We start from the raw sequence: 21,765 nt of genomic DNA, 5'->3' as shown, positions 1-21,765 counted from the left end.
CTGTTCTTGACAGACCTATAGAACGCCTTAGGATTCTCCTTAACTCTATCAGCCAAAGTCTTCTCATGTCCTCTTTTAGCCCTTCTTAGCTCGCTCTTCAACTCCCTCCTAGCCAATCTAAAGCTGTCTAGTGCACTATCCGAGTGCTCACGTCTCATCCGAACATAAGCCTCCTTTTTCTTTTTAACCAACGAATCAACTTTTTTGGTGCACCACGGTTCCCTAGCCTTACCAATTAGCCTTACCAATTCCTTACCAATTATTGGTAGAGGGATTGAATTTCGGAGCCGTGAGGTCATGTTACAACTGTACAAAACTCTGGTGTGGCCGCACTTGGAGTATTGCGTACAGTTCTGTGGTACTCACTACCCTCCTGGATGCCTGTGAAACGTGGACTGTGTATCGAAGGCATGCAAGACAGCTCAATCATTTCCACATGACTTGCCTTAGCACAATATTATGGCAAGACAAATTACCAGATACTGAAGTTCTCTCTCGAGGAAGTCTACCATCAGTCCACACACTGCTGATGAGAGCGCAGACCCGGTGGGCAGGTCATGTCATCCGTGTGTCAGACGAGCGCATACCCAAGCAGCTCCTTTTTGGGGAACTCTCTGCTGGAAGGCGCTTGCATGGAGGGCAGAAGAAACGTTCCAAAGACACACTCAAGGCCTTCCTGCAGTCGCTTGACATTGATACGACCACCTGGGAAACGCTGGCACAAAACCGCCCCACCTGGCGCTGCATCATCCACAAAGGCTGTCAAGCTTATGAAGCAAGGTGTATTGCTGAAGCACAACTTAAGCGCGAGCTGCGCAAGTCCACAGCCACCAGCGCAACAACTACAGTGTCTACACAAGACTGTCCGATATGTGCCAGGACATTCCGTGCCTGAATTGGCCTGATCACACTTTGCAAGTGTGAGGTTATCCACTTTGGCAGGAATAATAGTAGGAGGGATTACTATTTAAAAGGCGAAAAACTGCAGCAGGCGACGGTGCAGAGGGACCTTGGGGTCCTTGTGCACGAATCGCAAAAACCCAGCTTGCAGGTGCAGCAGGTGATCAGGAAGGCGAATGGGATGCTGGCCTTCATAGCGAGGGGGATTGAATATAAAGACAGGGAGCACAGTAAGAAGTCTCACAACAGCAGGTTAAAGTCCAATAGTAAACGCCACTAGCTTTCGGAGCACTGCTCCTTCATCAGGTGAGGGTTATAGGGAGAAAGTGGGAATGTGGAACTGAGCCACGACAGATCAGCCATGATCTTATTGAATGGCGGGGCAGGCTCGAAGGGCTAGATGGCCGACTCCTGCTCCTATTTCTTATGTTCTTATGCAAGTGGGAGTTCTCAGGGCATATAAAGACACAAACTCAATTTATAGAAAATTGATTAGAATGCGAGTCTTTACAGCTAATCAAGTCTTAAAGGTACAGACAATGTGAGTGGGGCCTCAACCGGGATCTTGGGTTCATGTCATACTATCTGTAACCCCCACGACTTGTCTGGGCTTGCAAAATCTCACAAACTGTCCTGTCTGGAGACAATACACATCTCTTTAACCTGTGCTTAACCCTCTCATCACTCACATTGTTTTAAAACTTGATGACACGAAGATGAGTGGAAAAGCAAATTGTGCAGAGGGTGTGGAAAGTCTGCAGAGAGATCTGGATAGGCTGGGCGAGTGGGCGAGGACCTGGCAGATGGAGTATAATGTTAGCAAGTGTGAGGTTATCCACTTTGGCAGAAATAATAGTAGGAGGGATTATTATTTAAAAGGTGAAAAGCTGCAGCAGGCTACGGTGCAGAGGGACCTGGGGGTCCTTGTGCATGAGTCGCAAAAACCCAGCTTGCAGGTGCAGCAGGTGGTCAGGAAGGCGAATGGGATGCTGGCCTTTATAGTGAGGGGGATAGAATATAGAAGTAGGGAGGTCTTGCTGCAGCTGTACAGGGCATTGGTGAGGCCGCAGCTGGAGTACTGTGTGCAGTTTTGGGCGCCGCACCTGCGCAAAGATATCTTGGCCTTGGAGGGAGTGCAGAGGAGGTTTACTAGGCTGATACCGGAGTTGAGGGGGTTGGACTATGAAGAGAGACGAAATAGACTGGGTCTGTACTCGTTAGAGTTTAGAAGGATGAGGGGGGATCTTATTGAGATGAATAAGATAATGAAGGGGATGGATAGGGTAGAGGTAGAGAGATTCTTCCTGCTTAGAAAGGACAGCAGGACTAGAGGACACAGCCTCAAGATAAGGGGGGGGCAGTTTAGAACGGAGTTGAGGAGGAACTTCTTCACTCAAAAGGTGGTGAATCTCTGGAATTCTCTGCCCGTTGAAGTGGTGGAGGCTACCTCACTAAATATATTTAAGTCACGGGTAGATAGGTTTCTGATAGACAGGGGAATTAAGGGTTATGGGGAGAAAGCGGGAAAGTGGAACTGATCCACTTCAGATCAGCCATGATCTTATTGAATGGTGGGGCAGGCTCGAAGGGCTAGATGGCCGACTCCTGCTCCTATTTCTTATGTTCTTATGAACCTGTAAAGACTTGCATTCCAATCATTATTTTGTAAATTGAGTTCGTGTCTTTATATGCCCTGTTTGTGATCAGAACTCCCACCCATCTGATGAAGGAGCAGCGCTCTCTAAGCTAGTGGATTTTGCTACCAAATAAACCCGCTGGACTTGAACCTGGTGTTGTGAGACTTCTTACTGTGTTTGCCCCAGTCCAATGCCGGCATCTCCACATCATTTAAGGATCAGAACAGGGCGGTAGTGAGAGATGATGTAGGTTGTATGGAAACAAAGGTTGAATCCATTTGGGTGGAAATTAACATAAGAACATAAGAACATAAGAAATAGGAGCAGGAGTCGGCCATCTAGCCCTTCGAGCCTGCCCCGCCATTCAATAAGATCATGGCTGATCTGTCGTGGATCAGTTCCACATTCCCGCCCTCTCCCCATAACCCTTAATCCCCTCTCTTATCAGAAACCTATCAACCCGCGTCTTAAATATATTTAGCGAGGCAGCCTCCACCACTTCAGCGGGCAGAGAACTCCAGAGATTCACCACCCTTTGAGTGAAGAAGTTCCTCCTCAACTCCGTTCTAAACCGCCCCCCCTTTATCTTGAGGCTGTGCCCCCTAGTCCTACTGTCCTTTCTGAGTGGGAAGAGCCTCTCCACCTCTATCCTATCCATCCCATTCATCATCTTATACGTCTCAATGAGATCTCCCCTCATTCTTCTAAACTCTAACGAGTACAAGCCTAGTTTATTCAGCCTCTCCTCATAGCTCAACCCCCTCAACTCCGGAATCAGCCTAGTAAACCTCCTCTGCACTCCCTCCAAGGCCAAAATATCCTTGCATAAGTGCAGCGACCAAAACTGCACACAGTACTCCAGCTGCGGCCTCACCAGTGCCCTATACAGCTGCAGCAAGACCTCCCTACTTTTATATTCAATCCCCCTCGCTATGAAGGCCAGCATCCCATTCGCCTTCCTGACCACTTGCTGCACCTGCAGGCTGGGTTTTAGCGACTCATGCACAAGGACCCCGAGGTCCCTCTGCACCGTCGCAAGCTCATAAAAATAGTAAGGGGAAAAAGTCACTGATAGGCGTAGTCTATAGGCCACCAAATAATAACATAACGGTGGGGTGAGAAATAAACAAAGAAGTAACTGATGCGTGTAAAAATGGTACAGCAATTATCATGGGGGATTTTAATCTACATATCAACTGGTCAAACCCAGGTCAGTCAAGGCAGCCTTGAGGAGGAGTTGATAGAATGTATCTGCGATAGATTCCTTGAACAGTATGTAATGGAACCTACAAGGGAGCAAACTATCCTCGATCTGGTCCTGTTCATGAGACAGGAATAATTAATGATCTTACAGTTCGTGATCCTCCGGAAGATGCGATCACAGTGTGATTAAATTTAAAATACAGATGGGGCGTGAGAAAGTAAAATCCAGATCCCCATTCCCCCTCTGCTTGCTAACTCATACTGGCTCCAGGTAAAATACTCTTCATTCTTCCACAACCTCTCCATCATCTCCCCCCTTTCACCAATCCCTGCTTTCTCCTCCAACCTGACAGCCTTTCAGGCTATCTGCATTCTTCAAGCTCAAACATTTTGGATTTAGTGTTTTGACACCTATCCTCTCGAACTCATTTGTAGCTCAGGGTCATCTTTTATTTTCTCATGTGTCTCTCAGGCACTGGGGTAAATGTGTTGCCCCGATAAATTGTTATTTCTGTTCTCATTGTGAATCTTTTTTTCCCGTTTGAGACTTGTTGTAAAATCAGTCTGTTTTAACCCTTATACGGTGGACAAATAACTCCGAGTAGATGTCTTATTAGTACAAACAATATTTATTTAAACCCACACAATCAATAATCACCCACCCGCCCAACAATAAGTTATCTTAAAGAAAATACTGGAATTCAAGTCCAGTACAAGACCTTGACTTAACTTTGCGTGACTGACAAGTCCCCAAACAGATCTTGGCCTTTACCTGTGTGCTGGTCTTGGTAGTTGTCAGTGTTGTCTGGTCCTCTGGTCTGGTCTGGCATTCTGGCTGTGGTCTTTCTTCCCTCCTTCTCGGGTGTGGTGGCTCTCCTCTCGCTGGCGATGTTCACCATTGTTGTAGCTCATTTGTGGGGTCAGAGAGAGAGCGAGATTCCTGGTTGTGCAGCATCCTTTATGCCCCGTTTGGTTTCACGCCCTTTTTTTGGCCATTGCCAATCAGTCGATCAGGACTTGATCACCCTGATCAATAAGAGTCCAATCAGGTGCTACCACACCGATCTCTGGGTGTGTCCCTGGCGGCCATGCCTGTAGGTGTTGTAGGCACATAGGTCACATACCTTCCTCCTAAATAAGGATTCACGGTGCCTTTACGTCTGGCACACAACCCAGTGTGACCAGAAAGTCTCTTTCATCCTGGAGATGGCCCAGGTCCTGTGTATTCACTCGTCAGGGTTGTAGCCTGTTTGTCTCTGTCTTTAAACTGCAGTCTGTCGGTTTAGTTTCTTGCCCAGTTATCCCAGAGTGCTTTACAAAACGCCATTTTAGAGGCCTGTTTGGCTACAGACTGTTTCTCTGTAAGCCACACTCTCAGATACTCCATACTCTTCCCACAGAGGCCTGGGTGTCCTGTCCGACACACAGTAATGACAATGTATGATTCTGTATTTGTAACACTCCCACCTTCTCTTTGATAGGTGCAAGCAATGCTGAAGAATTATGTTATAAAAATATGAATATATTTGGAGATGAATTTGGACATTGTGGCAGAGATGATGAAGGGAACTACATCAAGTGCAACCCTCGGTGAGTTTGGCTCACATTTCAGCTTTGTCTTATACTGAGTGAAACAGCAAAAATGTTTCATAACTCTGAGTTAATAATCAAGTTTCATGCAGAGGATTCTGAGATAATTTCTCACGGCATCAAAGTAATGCACATCCTCCCCATGTCTGCAAGGGTTTCCCCCGGGTGCTCTGCTTTCCTCCCTCAGATGTGCAGGTTAGGTTAATTGGCCGTGCTAAATTGACCCTCGTGTCAGGGGATTAATGGGGGAAATATGTGACAAGAATAGGGTGTGGGTGGGATTGTGATTGGTGCAAATTCAATGGGCTGAATGGTCTCATTCTGCACTGTAGGGCTTCTGTATTCTATTTCTAAAAACAACTGTAAGCCCCTTACAGTAAGCAACATTCATTCCAGACTGGGAATTTTTTTCCATAAGATCGGATGCGTATTCAGACACTGCATCAAAAAATTTGGACTCCTTTCCTGACAGCAGTAGCTCAGGAAGGCATCTCACCATCAACTGTTCAAGGAAACGGGTATTCAATAATGAGTGTATTTGATTTGATTTATGAAAATACAGTGAAAAGTATTGTTTGTTGTACACCATATAGACAAAGCATACCGTTCATAGAGAAGGAATGGAGGGAGTGCAGAGTGTAGTGTTACAGTCACAGCGAGAGTGTAGAGAAAGATCAGCTTAGTGCGAGGTAGGTCCATTCAAAAGTCTGACAGCCGCAGGGAAGAAGCTGTTCTTGAGTTGGTTGGTGCGGGACCCCAGACTTTTGTATTTTTTTTCTGATGGAAGAAGCGGAAGAGATGGAAGGGGTGCGTGGGGCCCTTAATTATACCGACTGCTTTGCCAAGGCAGCAGGAAGGATAGACAGACAGTCACAGCTGACACGACCAAATTACGTTTGTGTCTTGAAAAGTAGAGACATTGGTGGGCTTCCTGAACCATACTGCCAGCATGGGCAAGGGGGGTGGGGGGGGCCACAGGGTGGGTGATCTGGACACCTAAAAATTGAAGCTCTCGACCCTTTCTACTTCATCCCCATTGATGTAGACGGGGGCATGTTCTCCTTTACACTTCCTGAAGTCGATGACGTTTCATTTTGTTGACATTGAGGAAGAGATTATTGTTGCTACACCAATTCTCCACACTCTCTGTCTCATTCCTGTACTCTGTCTCATCATTGTTTGAGATCCGACCCATCGTGGTGGTGTCATCAGCAAACTTGAAAATGGAATTGGAGGGGAATTTGGCCACACAGTCACAGTGTATAAGGAGTGTAGGAGGGGACTAAGAACACAGCCTCATGGGGCACAGGTGTTGAGGATGACCATGAAGAAGGTGCAGGCAGATAGATGGGTGACCGCTAGAAGGAGCAGTCAGTCAGTGCTGGAATCCCCTGTGGTTATCCCCCTCTCTAACAAGTATACCGTTTTAGATACTGTGCGGGAGATGGTCTATCAGGGGATAACAGCAGCATCAGCCAAAGCAGTGACACCACGGCTGGCTGTGTCGTTTAGCAAGGAGGAACAAAGAGAACTAGAGGAATAGTTAAGGGGACTCGATAGTTAGGGGTACAGACAGGCGATTCTGTGGATGTGAAAGAGACTCCAGGATGATACGTTGCCTTCCTGGTGCCAGAGTCCAGGATGTCTCTGAACGGACAGAAAGCATTCTGAAGGGAGAGAGTGTACAGACAGAGGTTGTGGTATGTATTGGTACTAACCACTACAGTAGGAAGAATGATGAGATTCTGCAGCAGCAGTTTAGGGAGTTAGGTAGAAAGTTAAAAAGCAGGATCTCTAGGGTTGTAATCTCAGGATTACTCCCTGTGCCACGTGCCAGTGAGGCTAGGAATAGGAAGATAGTGCAGCCCAACACCTGTCTAAACAGCTGGTGTAGGAGGGAGGGTTTCAGATATCTGGACTATGGGGGTAGGTGGGACCTCTATAAGAAAGATGGGTTGCATCTAAACTGGAAAGGCATAAATATTCTGGCTGGGAGGTTTGCTTATGTCACACAGGAGGGTTGAAACTAGATTGGCACGGGGATGGGAACCAAAGCAAAGGTGAATTAGCTGAAGGGGAACCAGAGAATAGGGCCAGTAAGACTCAGAGTAACAGCAGGCAGGGTGGGATTGCTAATCAGAGAAGGTCCGGTGAACTGAAGTGCATTTGTTTCAGTGTGAGAAGCTTGGATTAGTACTAGGAACTATGATGTTGTTGCCATAATAGAGACTTGGTTAAGGGAAAGACAGGATTGGCAGCTTAACATTTCAGGCGGGATAGAGGGGGATGGAAAAGGGGTGGGAGAGTTGCACTATTGGTTAAGGAGAATATCACAGCTGTACTGCAGGAGGACACCTCGAAGGGTTCATACATCGAGGCAATGTGGGTAAGAGCTCAGGAATAGGAAAGGTGCAGTCACTATGATGGGGGTTTATTATAGGCTACCCAACAGCTAGCGGGGGATAGGGGAACAGATATGTGGGCAGATTTTGGCAAGGTGTAAAAGTAACAGAGTTGTTGTGGTGGAAAATTTTAACTTCCCCAAAATTGACTGGGAGTCACTTAGTGCTGGGGGTGTGGATGGGGCAGAGTTTGTAAGGAGCATCCAGGAGGGCTTCTTGAAACATTATGTAGATCATCCAACTTGGGAAGGGGCCACACTGGACCTGGTACTGGGGAAGGAGTCTGGCCAGGTGGTCGATGTTTCAGTAGGGGAGCAGTTCGGGAACAGTGACCACAATTCAGTAAGCTTGAAGATACTGATGGATAAAAATAAGTGTCGTCCTCAAGTTAAGGTGCTAAATTGGGGGAAGGCTAATTACAACAATATTAGGCAGGAACTGAAGAAAGTAGTTTGGGGGCAGATGTTTGAGGGCAAATCAACATCTGGCATGTGGGAGGCTTTCAAGTGTAAGTTGATAGGGATTCAGGACCGGCACATTCCTGTCAGGATGAAGGATAAGGATGGCAAGTTTTGGGAACCTTGGATAATGAGAGATACTGTGAGCCTGGTCAAAGAGAAAAAGGAAGCATTTATCAAAGCTCGGAGGCTGGGAACACAGGAAGAAAGTGTGGAATACAAGGAAAGTTTAAGTTTCTTTCTACAAGGAGTAAGGAGGGTTAAAAGGGATTAAGAAAAATCTCAAGGCTCTTTATAAAGAGCAAGAGGGGAGCCAGGGAGAGGGTTGGCCCACTCAAGGACAAGGATAGGAATCTGTGTGGAGCCAGAGGAAATGGGTGAGGTATTAAATGAGTACTTTGTGTCAGTATTCAACAAAGAGAAGGACTTAGTGGATGATGAGTCTGGGAAAGGATGTGTAGATAGTTTGAGTCATGTTGAGATCAAAAAAGAGAGATTGGGGTTCTTGAGAAACATTAATGTAGACAAGTCCCCAGGGCCTGATGGGATATACCCCAGAATACTGAGAGAGGCAAGGGAGGAAATTGCTGGGACCTCAGGAGGAATCTTTGTGTCCTCACTGGCTACAGGGGAGATCCAATAAGAAATCTCACAACACCAGGTTACAGTCCAACAAGTTTATTTGGTAGCACAAGCCACTGATGGACCTGTTGGACTTTAACCTGGTGTTGTAAGGCTTCTTACTGTGTTTACCCAAGTCCAACACCGGCATCTGCATATTACAGGGGAGATCCCAAAGGATTGGAGAATAGCCAATGTTGTTCCTTTGTTTAAGAAGGATAGCAAGAATAATCCAGGTAATTACAGGCTGGTGAGCCTTACATCAGCGGTAGGGAAATTATTGGAGAGGATTCTTCGAGACAGGATTCACTTCCGCTTGGAAATAAGTGGACGTATTAGTGAGAGGCAAAATGGTTTTGTGAAGGGGAGGTTGTGTCTCACAAACTTGATTGAGCTTTTTGATGAAGATGATTGCTGAGGGTAGGGGAGTGGATGTTGTCTACATGGACTTCAGTAAGGCCTTTGACAAGGTCCCTCAGGAAAGAAGCTCTAATACAGACAGGAAATACACAGTAAATGGCCGAACACTTTAGAGTATTGATAGGCAGAGGGATCTGGGTGTACAGGTACACAGGTCACTGAAAGTGGCAATGCAGGTGGAGAAGGTAGTCAAGAAGGCATACGGCATGCTTGCCTTCATCGGCTGGGGCACTGAGTTTAAAAATTGGCAAGTCATGTTGCAGCTTTATAGAACCTTAGTGAGGCCACACTTGGAATATAGTATTGATAGAAAACCATAGAACCATAGAAAATTACAGCTCAGAAACAGGCCTTTTGGCCCTTCTTGTCTGTGCTGAACCATTTTTTGCCTAGTCCCACTGACCTGCACTTGGACCCTCCACACCCCTCTCATCCATGAACCCGTCCGAGTTTTTCTTAAATGTTAAAAGTGACCCCACATTTCCCACTTTATCTGGCAGCTCATTCCACACTCCCACCACTCTCTGTGTGAAGAAGCCCCCCCTAATATTCCCTTTAAACTTTTCTCCTTTCACCCTTAACCCATGCCCTCTGGTTTTTTTCTCCTCTAGCCTCAGTGGAAAAAGCCTGCTTGCATTCACTCTATCTAAACCCATCAAAATCTTATACTCCTCTATCAAATCTCCCCTCATTCTCCTACGCTCCAGGGAATAAAGTCCTAACCTATTCAATCTCTCTCTGTAACTCAGCTTCTCAAGTCCCGGCAACATCCTTGTGAACCTTCTCTGCACTCTTTCAACCTTATTTACATCCTTCCTGTAACTAGGTGACCAAAACTGTACACAATACTCTAAATTCGGCCTCACCAATGCCTTATATAACCTTACCATAACACTCCAACTTTTATACTCGATACTCCGATTTATAAAGGCCAATGTACCAAAAGCACTCTTTACAACCCGATCCACCTGTGACGTCACTTTTAGGGAATTCTGGACCTGTATTCCCAGATCCCTCGGTTCAACTGTACTCTTCAGAGTCCTACCATTTACCTGTACGTTCTACTTTGGTTTGTCCTTCCAAAGTGCAATACCTCACATTTGTCTGCGTTAAATTCCATTTGCCATTTTTCAGCCCATTTTTCTAGTTGGTCCAAATCCCTCTGCAAGCTTTGAAAACCTTCCTCACTGTCCACTACACCTCCAATCTTTGTATCATCAGCAAATCTGCCGATCCAATTTACCATATTATCATCCAGATCGTTGATATAGACGACAAACAACAATGGACCCAACACCGATCCCTGTCGCACTCCACTCGTCACAGGCCTCCACTCAGAGAAGCAATCCTCCACAACCACTCTCTGGCTTCTTCCATTGAGCCAGTGTCTAATCCAATTTACTACCTCCCCATCTATACCTAGTGACTGAACCTTCCCAACTAACCTCCCCTGAGGGACCTTGTCAAAGGCCTTGCTGAAATCCAGGTAGATAATATCCACCAACTTCCCTTCATCCACTTTCCTGGTGACCTCCTCGAAAAACTCGAATAGATTGGTCAAACATGACCTACCACGCACAAAGCCATGTTGACTCTCCCTAATAAGTCCCTGTCTATCCAAATATTTGTAGATCCTATCCCTTATCACACCTTCCAATAACTTGCCAACCACTGATGTCAAACTTACTGGCCTATAATTTCCCGGATTTCTTTTGGAACCTTTTTTAAACAATGGAACAACATGAGCCACCCTCCAATCATCCGACACCCCCGTGAATACTGACATTTTAAATATGTCTGCCAGGGCCCCTGCAAATTCAACTCCAGCCTCCCTCAAGGTCCGTGGGAATACCCTGTCCGGTCCTGGAGATTTATCCACTCTGATTTGCCTCAAGACAGCCAGCACCTCCTCCTCTTTAATCTGTAAAGGTTCCATGACCTCCCTACCTGTTTGCCCAATTTCCGTAGACTCCATGTCCGTTTCCTCAGTAAATACGGATACAAAAACCCCATTTAGTATCTCCCCCATCTCTTTTGGTTCCATACACAGTCTACCACTCTGGTCTTCAAGAGGACCAATTTTATCCCTCACTATCCTTTTGCTCCTAACATACCTATAGAAACTCTTTGGATTTTCCTTCATTCTGTCTGCCAAAGCAACCTCATGTCTTCTTTTAGCCCTCCTGATTTCCCTCTTAAGTAGCTTCTTGCATTTTTTATACTCCTCGAGCATCTGATCTGTTCCTTACTGCCTATACATTTCATACAACTCACTTCCTCTTAATCAGTGTTACAATCTCCCTCGAGAACCAAGGTTCCTTATTTCTATTTACTTTGCCTTTAATCCTGACAGGAACATACAAACTCTGCACTCTCAAAATTCCTCCTTTGAAGGCCCCCCACTTTCCATTTACATCCTTACCAGAGACCAGCCTGTGTCAGTCCACACTTTCCAAATCCCTTCTCATTTCATCACATTTGGCCTTTTTCCAGTTCAGAACTTCAAACCAAAGACCAGATCCTTATCCTTATCCATGATCAGGTTGAAACTAATGGCATTATGATCACTGGATCCAAAGTGTTCCCTCACACTCACATCCATCCCCTGCCCTAACTCATTTCCCAACAGGAGATCCAATATCCCATCCTCTCTAGTTGACACTTCTATATACTGATGTAGAAAATTCTCCTGAACACATTTAACAAACTCTACCCTGTCTAAATCTTTAACAGTGTCGGAGTCCCAATCTATATGTGGAAAATTAAAATCCCCTACTATCACAACTTTCTGTTTCTTGCAGTTGTCAGCTATCTCTCTCTGCTGATTTGCTCCTCCAATTCTCTCTGACTATTGGGTGGTCTATAATACAACCCCATTAATGTGGTCATACCTTTCCTGTTTCTCAGCTCCACCCATAGGGCCTCTGTAGACAAGCTCCCTAATCTATCCTGCCTGAGTACCACTGTAACATTTTCCCTGACCAACAATGCCACCCTCCCCCAACTTTTTATCCCTCTGCCTCTATCATGCCTGAAACACATGCTTCAGTCGGAGTAGAGAAGGAGGTAGAAGGGGTTGAGGGGTAGCATTATTGGTCAAGGACTGTATCACAGTGTCAGAGAGGAAGTTTGATGAGGACTTGTCTGTTGAGGTAGTATGGGCTGAGATTAGAAATAGGAGAGGAGAGGTCACCCTGTTGGGAGTCTTTTATAGACCTCCTAAAAGTTCTAGAGAGGTTGAGGAAAGGATTGCGGAGACGATCCTGGTTAGGAGTGAAAGTAATAGGGTAATTGTTATGGGGGACTTTAACTTTACTAATATTGATTGGAATTGCTATAGCTCTAGCTCATTAGAGGGGTCAGTTTTTGTACAAAGCATGCAGGAAGGTTTTTTGATTCAGTATGTAGATAGGCCAACTAGAGGTGAGGCTATATTGGATTTGGTGCTGGGAAATGAGCCAGACCAGGTGTTAGACTTGGAAGTTGGTGTGCATTTTGGTGATAGTGACCACAATAGTGATGGAAAGGGATAGGCATGAACCTCGGGTCAGTAGTTTTAGCTGGGGGAAGGGTAATTATGAGGCTATTAGGAGAGAATTAGGAAGCATAGGTTGGACTAGGAGATTACAGGGTCTCGGAACATCCGAAATGTGGAGTTTTTTCAAGGAGCAGCTACTGCGAGTCCTTGATGTGTATGTCCCTGTCAGGCAAGGAGGAATTGGTAGAGCTAGGGAACCGTGGTGCACTAAAAAAGTTGATTCGTTGGTTAAAAAGAAAAAGGAGACTTATGTTCGGATGAGACTTGAGGGCTCAGGTAGTGCATTAGAAAGCTTTAGATTGGCTAGGAGGGAGTTAAAGAGAGAGTTAAGAAGGGCTAAAAGAGGACATGAGAAGACTTTGGCTGATAGGATTAAGGAGAATCCTAAGGCGTTCTATAGATATGTTAAGAACAAAAGGTTGGTTAGGGCAAGATTAGGGCCAGTTATAGACAGCAGTGGGAATTTATGTGTGGAACCGGAAGAGATTGGAGAGGGATTGAACCAATATTTCTCTTCGGTATTCACGCAGGGGGACATAAATGTAGTTGTGGAGAACACTGGGTTACAGGGTTGTAAACTGGACAGTATTGCAGTTGATAAGGAGGATGTGCTAGTTATTCTTGAGGGTTTGAAAATAGATAAGTCCCCTGGGCCGGACGGGATTTACCCTAGGATTCTCTGGGAGGCAAGGGAGGAGATTGCAGAGCCTCTGGCTCTGATCTTCAGGTCGTCGTTGGTCACTGGTATAGTGCCAGAAGATTGGAGGATAGCGAATGTTGTCCCATTGTTTAAGAAGGGGAACAGAGACTTCCCCGGGAATTATAGACCGGTGAGTCTTACTTCTGTTGTGGGTAAGGTTTTAGAAAAAATTATTAGGGATAGGATTTATAGTTATTTGGAGAGTAATGAAATGATTAGAGATAGTCAGCATGGTTTTGTGGAGGGTAGGTCGTGCCTTACTAACCTTATTGAGTTTTTTGAGAAAGTGACCAAAGAGGTGGATGGGGGTAAGGCAGTTGACGTGGTATATATGGACTTTAGTAAGGCATTTGATAAGGTTCACCATGGAAGCCTTCTGCAGAAATTGCAGATGTATGGGATTGAGGGTGATTTAGTTAATTGGATCAGGAATTAGCTGGCGGATAGGAGACAGAGGGTGGTGGTTGATGGTAAGTATTCGTCATGGAGTTCAGTTACGAGTGGTGTGCCTCAGGGATCTGTTTTGGGGCCACTGCTGTATGTAATTTTTATTAATGATCTGGATGAGGGTATAGTTGGGTGGATTAGTAAATTTGCTGATGACACCAAAGTCGGAGGTGTGGTAGATAGTGAGGAAGGGTGTCTTAGTCTACAGGGAGACTTGGACAGGTTGCAGAGCTGGGCCGAGAGGTGGCGGATGGAGTTTAATGCGGAAAAGTGTGAGGTAATTCAGTTTGGCAGGAATAACAGATGTGTCGAGTATAGGGCTAACGGTAGGACTCTGAATAGTGTGGAGGAGCAGAGGGATCTAGGTGTATGTGTACATAGATCCCTGAAAGTTGGGAATCAAGTAGATAGGGTTGTTAGGAAGGCATACGGTGTCTTGGCGTTTATTGGTAGGGGGATTGAATTTAGGAGTCGCAGCGTCATGTTGCAACTGTACAAAACTCTGGTGCGGCCGCACTTGGAGTATTGTGTGCAGTTCTGGTCCCCACATTATAGGAAGGATGTGGAGGCTTTGGAGAGGGTGCAGAGGAGGTTTACCAGGATGTTGCCTGGTATGGAGGGGAGGTCCTATGAGGAGAGACTGAGGGATTTGGGGTTGTTTTCGCTGGAAAGAAGGCGGCTAAGAGGGGATCTTATTGAAACATATAAGATGATTAGAGGTTTAGATAGGGTGGATAGTGATAGCCTTTTTCCTCGGATGGCGAAAGCTAGCACGAGGGGGCATGGCTTTAAATTAAGGGGGGGTCATTATAGGACGGATGTCAGGGGTAGGTTCTTTACCCGGAGGGTGGTGAGGGATTGGAATGCCCTGCCTGCTGCAGTTGTAAATGCGCCTAGTTTGGGGGCGTTTAAGAGATCCGTGGATAGGTTTATGGATGGAAAGGGATTGGTTTAGGTTAGAGGGTCATTGCTTTTTAACTGGTCGGTGCAACATCGTGGGCCAAAGGGCCTGTTCTGCGCTGTAATGTTCTATGTTCTATGAAACATTGGAACCCTGGAACATTGAGCTGCCAGTCCTGCCCCTCCTGTGGCCAAGTTTCACTAATGGCTATTTCCACCTGTCAATCCACACCGTCAGCTCATCTGCCTTCCCCACAATACTCCTAGCATTGAAATAGATACACATCAAAAGATTATTTCCACCACACTGAACCCTTCCATTTGTGATTTTGCATGAACTAACCTGTCTTTTTACCCCCGTTCCACTATCTGCTCTGGCACTCTGGTTCCCATCCCCCTGCAAACCCAGTTTAAATGCTCCCCAATAACACTAGCAAACCTCCCAGCAAGTATATTGGTCCCCTTGTAGTTCAGGTGTAACCTGTCTTTCTTATATAGGTCTCAGCTGCCCCAGAAGAGGTCCCAATGATCCAAGAATCGGAAACCATACCCCCTATATCAGTTCCTCAGCCACATGTTCATCCGCCCAAGCATCCTACTCTTACCCTCACTGACGCGAGGTACAGATAGCAATCCTGAGATTCTGGTCACCACACTACCAGAAGGATGTGGAGGCTTTGGAGAGGGTACAGAAAAGATTTACCAGGATGTTGCCTGGTATGGAGGGCATTAGCTATGAGGAGAGGTTGGAGAAACTTGGTTTGTTCTCACTGGAACGATGGAGGTTGAGGGGAAACCTGATAGAAATCTACAAGATTATGAGAGGCATGGACAGAGTGGATAGTCAGAAGCTTTTTCCCAGGGTGGAAGAGTCAATTACCGGGGGCACAGGTTTAAGGTGCGAGGGGCAAGGTTTAAAGGCATATTTGTCAAGATGCCCCTTAAAACTCACTACCGTATCTGCTTCCACTCCCTCCCCCGGCAGCGAGTTCCAGGCACCCACCACCCTCTGTGTAAAAAATCTGCCTCGTACATCTCCTTTAAACCTTGCCCCTCGCACCTTAAACCTGTGCCCCCAGTAATTGACTCTTCCACCCTGGGAAAAAGCTTCTGACTATCCACTCTGTCCATGCCTCTCATAATCTTGTAGACTTCTATCAGGTTTCCCCTCAACCTCCATCGTTCCAGTGAGAACAAACCAAGTTTCTCCAGCCTCTCCTCATAGCTAATGCCCTCCATACCAGGCAACATCCTGGTAAATCTTTTCTGTACCCTCTCCGAAGCCTCCACATCCTTCTGGTAGTGTGGTGACCAGAATTGAAATACATTTTCCCTGAAGGTAGGGGAGTCTAAAACCAGAGGGCATCGGTTTAAGGTGAGAGGGGAGAGATAGAAAAGTGCCCAGAGGGGCAATTTTTTTCACACAGTGGGTGGTGAGTGTCTGGAACAAGCTGCCAGAGGGAGTAGTAGAGATGGATACAATTTTATCTTTTAGAAAGCATTTAGATAGTGACATGGGACGATGGGTATCGACAGATATGGACCGAACGCGGGCAATTGGGATTAGTTTAGGGGGTTTAAAAATGGAGAAGTTGGGCCAAAGGGCCTGTTTCTATGCTGTAAACCTCTATGACTCTATGAATAAGCTTGGAATAGAGGGCTATGGTCCCTGAAGGGTAGGGACTTTTAGTTCAGTCGGGCAGCATGGTCAGTGCAGGCTTGGTGGGCCGAGGGGTCTGTGCTGTAATTTTCTTTGTTGTCTATCTGTACTGATTGTGGTCTGTAAGTTAGGAAGTTCAGGATCCAATTACAGAGGGAGGAACCGAGGCCCAGGTCACACAGTTTGGAGATGCCATAGATATTAATGCCCAGAAATGAGTAAAACTAATTTGAAAAAATGATGGCATCAAATTGGAAATGTAGAAAGCCAAAAATGTTTGTTTCTGTTCTACAGCGACGTGTCTTGTGGAAAAATACAGTGTAAGGGAGGTAGCAAATATCCACAGCGAGGGGGACAGGTGAAAATTTTGGAAAGCTCTTTCACTGTTGGTTCAGTGACCTATCGCTGCAGAGGAATAGCTACGATCATATCTGATGCCGGTACTCCAGATTTAATCCGTCATGGATCCAAGTGTGGTCCTCGCAAGGTAACCAATTTCCTGTCAATTGCAATCAGTATTAACTCAGAGGGAATTTTCCCCCATTCCTTCCAGCCCAGTCTCCACCACGTTCCCCCTCCCCACCCCATTCACCCTCCTCTCAAACACATCCCACTTCTTCTCCACTGTGCTTCACTCCTGCTTTCCTTCTCATCTCTTTTGTGGATTTTGCCATCGTGCTTTTTAATTTTTGTCCCTGTTCCTGAATTTTCTACCATTCCAACAATCCCTTCCCTGTTGAAGTGTTAACAGACCTGGCGGGCAGCTCCTGACGGCCCAGAGTTTAGATGCAGGTATTATAAAGGGGGAGCGAATTCAAACTGAGACAAAGAGAGATTTCCTCACTCAGAGGTGAGAATGTTTGAATGAGCTCACTCAGTCAGGCTTAACACTGAGGCTGAAAGGAATCCGAGACGGTGGGGCCAGTAAAGGACGGTTTTGCTAGGTTATTTTGAAATACTATTCAAATAGTAATTTTGAATAGTTCTTCAGCGGACAGCAGCTTCAGGAGCTGGATGGCCGATTTCTGCTCACACTGTCCATACTCTTCAGCAAGGCGTTTGATAAGGTCCCCCATGCAAGACTTCTTGAGAAGGTGAGAGGGCATGGGATCCAAGGGCCTTTGGCCTTGTGGATCCAGAACTGGCTTGCCTGCAGAAGGCAGAGAGTGGTTGTGGATGGGTCTTTTTCTGAATGGAGGTCAGTCACCAGTGGAGTGCCCCAGGGATCTGTTCTAGGACCCTTGCTGTTTGTCATTTTCATAAATGACCTGGATGAGGAAGTGGAGGGATGGGTAAGTAAGTTCGCTGATGACACGAAGGTCGGTGGTGTTGTGGATGGTCTGGAGGGATGTCAAAAGTTGCAGCAGGACATAAATAGGATGCAGGACTGGGCGGAGAAGTGGCAGATGGACTTCAACACGGATAAATGTGTAGTCGTCCATTTTGGCAGAACCAACGGGATGAACGAGTACACTATCAAGGGCAGGAGTCTTAGTAGTGTTGAAGAGCAGAAGGATCTTGGGGTCCGGGTCCATAGGACTCTTAAATCGGCCTCGCAGGTGGAAGAGGTGGTCAAGAAGGCGTATGGTGTACTGGCCTTCATAAATCGAGGGATTGAGTTTAGGAATCGGGAGGTAATGCTGCAACTTTATAAGACCCTTGTCAGGCCTCATTTGGAGTATTGTGCGCAGTTCTGATCGCCTCACTATAGGAAAGACGTAGAAGCTATTGAAAGGGTACAGAGGAGATTTACAAGGATGTTGCCTGGACTGGGAGGCATGCCTTATGAAGTTAGGTTGAGGGAGCTGGGACTCTTTTCCCTGGAGAGACGAAGGTTGAGAGGCGACCTGATAGAGGTTTATAAAATGTTGAGAGGAATAGATAGGGTGGATTCTCAGAGGCTATTTCCCCGGGTTGAAATGGTCGCTACGAGAGGACACAGATTTAAGGTGCGGGGAGGGAAGTACAGAAGTGATGTTAGGGGTAAGTTTTTCACTCAGAGGGTGGTGAGTGAATGGAATCGGCTGCCGTCAGTGGTGGTGGAGGCGAACTCGCTGGGGTCTTTTAAAAGGCTTCTGGATGAGTATATGGGGTTTTGTGGGATTGGGGGTTATAGATAGGTCTATAGATTGGTAGGTGTTGATGTGATCGGCGCAACTCGTGGGCCGAAGGGCCTGTTTGTGCTGTAGTGTTCTATGTTCTATGTTCTATGTTCTATTAGCACTGCTGTCTCACAGTGCCAGGGACCCGGGGCAGCACGGTGACACAGTGATTAGCGCTGCTGTCTCACAGTACCAGGGACCCGGGGCAGCACGGTGACACAGTGATTAGCACTGCTGTCTCACAGTGCCAGGGACCCGGGGCAGCACGGTGACACAGTGATTCACACTGCTGTCTCACAGTGCCAGGGACCCGGGGCAGCACGGTGACACAGTGATTCACACTGCTGTCTGACAGTGCCAGGGACCCGGGGCAGCACGGTGACACAGTGATTCACACTGCTGTCTCACAGTGCCAGGGACCCGGGGCAGCACGGTGACACAGTGATTAGCACTGCTGTCTCACAGTGCCAGGAACCCGGGGCAGCACGGTGACACAGTGATTCACACTGCTGTCTCACAGTGCCAGGGACCCGGGGCAGCACGGTGACACAGTGATTAGCACTGCTGTCTGACAGTGCCAGGGACCCGGGGCAGCACGGTGACACAGTGGTTAGCACTGCTGTCTCACAGTGCCAGGGACCCGGGGCAGCACGGTGACACAGTGATTGGCACTGATGTCTCACAGCGCCAGGGACCCGGGGCAGCACGGTGACACAGTGATTCACACTGCTGTCTCACAGTGCCAGGGACCCGGGGCAGCACGGTGACACAGTGATTAGCACTGCTGTCTCACAGTGCCAGGGACCCAGGGCAGCACGGTGACACAGTGATTCACACTGCTGTCTCACAGTGCCAGGGACCCGGGGCAGCACGGTGACACAGTGATTCACACTGCTGTCTCACAGTGCCAGGGACCCGGGGCAGCACGGTGACACAGTGATTAGCACTGCTGTCTCACAGTGCCAGGGACCCGGGGCAGCACGGTGACACAGTGATTAGCACTGCTGTCTGACAGTGCCAGGGACCCGGGGCAGCACGGTGACACAGTGATTCACACTGCTGTCTCACAGTGCCAGGGACCCGGGGCAGCACGGTGACACAGTGATTCACACTGCTGTCTCACAGTGCCAGGGACCCGGGGCAGCACGGTGACACAGTGATTCACACTGCTGTCTCACAGTGCCAGGGACCCGGGACAGCACGGTGACACAGTGATTAGCACTGCTGTCTCACAGTGCCAGGAACCCGGGGCAGCACGGTGACACAGTGATTAGCACTGCTGTCTCACAGTGCCAGGAACCCGGGGCAGCACGGTGACACAGTGATTAGCACTGCTGTCTCACAGTGCCAGGGACCCGGGGCAGCACGGTGATACAGTGATTAGCACTGCTGTCTCACAGTGCCAGGGACCCGGGGCAGCACGGTGACACAGTGATTAGCACTGCTGTCTCACAGTGCCAGGGACCCGGGGCAGCACGGTGACACAGTGATTCACACTGCTGTCTCACAGTGCCAGGGACCCGGGGCAGCACGGTGACACAGTGATTAGCGCTGCTGTCTCACAGTGCCAGGGACCCGGGGCAGCACGGTGACACAGTGATTAGCACTGCTGTCTCACAGTGCCAGGGACCCGGGGCAGCACGGTGACACAGTGATTAGCACTGCTGTCTCACAGTGCCAGGGACCCGGGGCAGCACGGTGACACAGTGATTCACACTGCTGTCTCACAGTGCCAGGGACCCGGGGCAGCACGGTGACACAGTGATTCACACTGCTGTCTCACAGTGCCAGGGACCCGGGGCAGCACGGTGACACAGTGATTAGCACTGCTGTCTCACAGTGCCAGGGACCCGGGGCAGCACGGTGACACAGTGATTAGCACTGCTGTCTCACAGTGCCAGGGACCCGGGGCAGCACGGTGACACAGTGATTCACACTGCTGTCTCACAGTGCCAGGGACCCGGGGCAGCACGGTGACACAGTGATTAGCACTGCTGTCTCACAGTGCCAGGGACCCGGGGCAGCATGGTGACACAGTGATTAGCACTGCTGTCTCACAGCGCCAGGGACCCAGGGCAGCACGGTGACACAGTGATTCACACTGCTGTCTCACAGTGCCAGGGACCTGGGGCAGCACGGTGACACAGTGATTAGCACTGCTGTCTCACAGTGCCAGGGACCCGGGGCAGCACGGTGACCCAGTGATTCACACTGCTGTCTCACAGCGCCAGGGACCCGGGGCAGCACGGTGACACAGTGATTCACACTGCTGTCTCACAGTGCCAGGGACCTGGGGCAGCACGGTGACACAGTGATTCACACTGCTGTCTCACAGTGCCAGGGACCCGGGGCAGCACGGTGACACAGTGATTCACACTGCTGTCTCACAGTGCCAGGGACCTGGGGCAGCACGGTGACACAGTGATTCACACTGCTGTCTCACAGTGCCAGGGACCCGGGGCAGCACGGTGACCCAGTGATTCACACTGCTGTCTCACAGTGCCAGGGACCCGGGGCAGCACGGTGACCCAGTGATTCACACTGCTGTCTCACAGTGCCAGGGACCCGGGGCAGCACGGTGACACAGTGATTCACACTGCTGTCTCACAGTGCCAGGGACCCGGGGCAGCACGGTGACCCAGTGATTCACACTGCTGTCTCACAGCACCAGGGACCCGGGGCAGCACGGTGACACAGTGATTAGCACTGCTGTCTCACAGCGCCAGGGACCCGGGGCAGCACGGTGACACAGTGATTAGCACTGCTGTCTCACAGTGCCAGGGACCCGGGGCAGCACGGTGAGACAGTGATTAGCACTGCTGTCTCACAGTGCCAGGGACCCGGGGCAGCACAGTGACACAGTGATTAGCACTGCTGTCTCACAGTGCCAGGGACCCGGGGCAGCACGGTGACACAGTGATTAGCACTGCTGTCTCACAGTGCCAGGGACCCGGGGCAGCACGGTGACACAGTGATTCACACTGCTGTCTCACAGTGCCAGGGACCCGGGGCAGCACGGTGACACAGTGATTCACACTGCTGTCTCACAGTGCCAGGGACCCGGGGCAGCACGGTGACACAGTGATTAGCACTGCTGTCTCACAGTGCCAGGGACCCGGGGCAGCACGGTGACACAGTGATTAGCACTGCTGTCTCACAGTGCCAGGGACCCGGGGCAGCACGGTGA

At 48.4% G+C, this 21,765-nt stretch overlaps 1 protein-coding gene across 1 annotated transcript in view; it reads left to right on the top strand.

Moving 5' to 3' along the window:
* Nucleotides 1-21,765, top strand: part of LOC145337726 (disintegrin and metalloproteinase domain-containing protein 12-like) — a 221,099-nt gene that overhangs the window by 180,650 nt on the left and 18,684 nt on the right. Inside the window, exons 14-15 of the mRNA XM_080182564.1 lie at nt 5,222-5,330; nt 16,771-16,963. Of these exons, the coding sequence (XP_080038690.1) occupies nt 5,222-5,330; nt 16,771-16,963 (302 nt within the window). The remainder of the gene's footprint in view (nt 1-5,221; nt 5,331-16,770; nt 16,964-21,765) is intronic.

This window comes from Carcharhinus amblyrhynchos, unplaced genomic scaffold, assembly GCF_965287045.1.
Source record: "Carcharhinus amblyrhynchos unplaced genomic scaffold, sCarAmb.v2.hapA scaffold_67, whole genome shotgun sequence".
Taxonomy (NCBI): Eukaryota; Metazoa; Chordata; class Chondrichthyes; order Carcharhiniformes; family Carcharhinidae; genus Carcharhinus; species Carcharhinus amblyrhynchos.
Note: the sequence above shows the minus strand (reverse complement) of the source record. Positions and strands in the feature narration are given on the sequence as shown.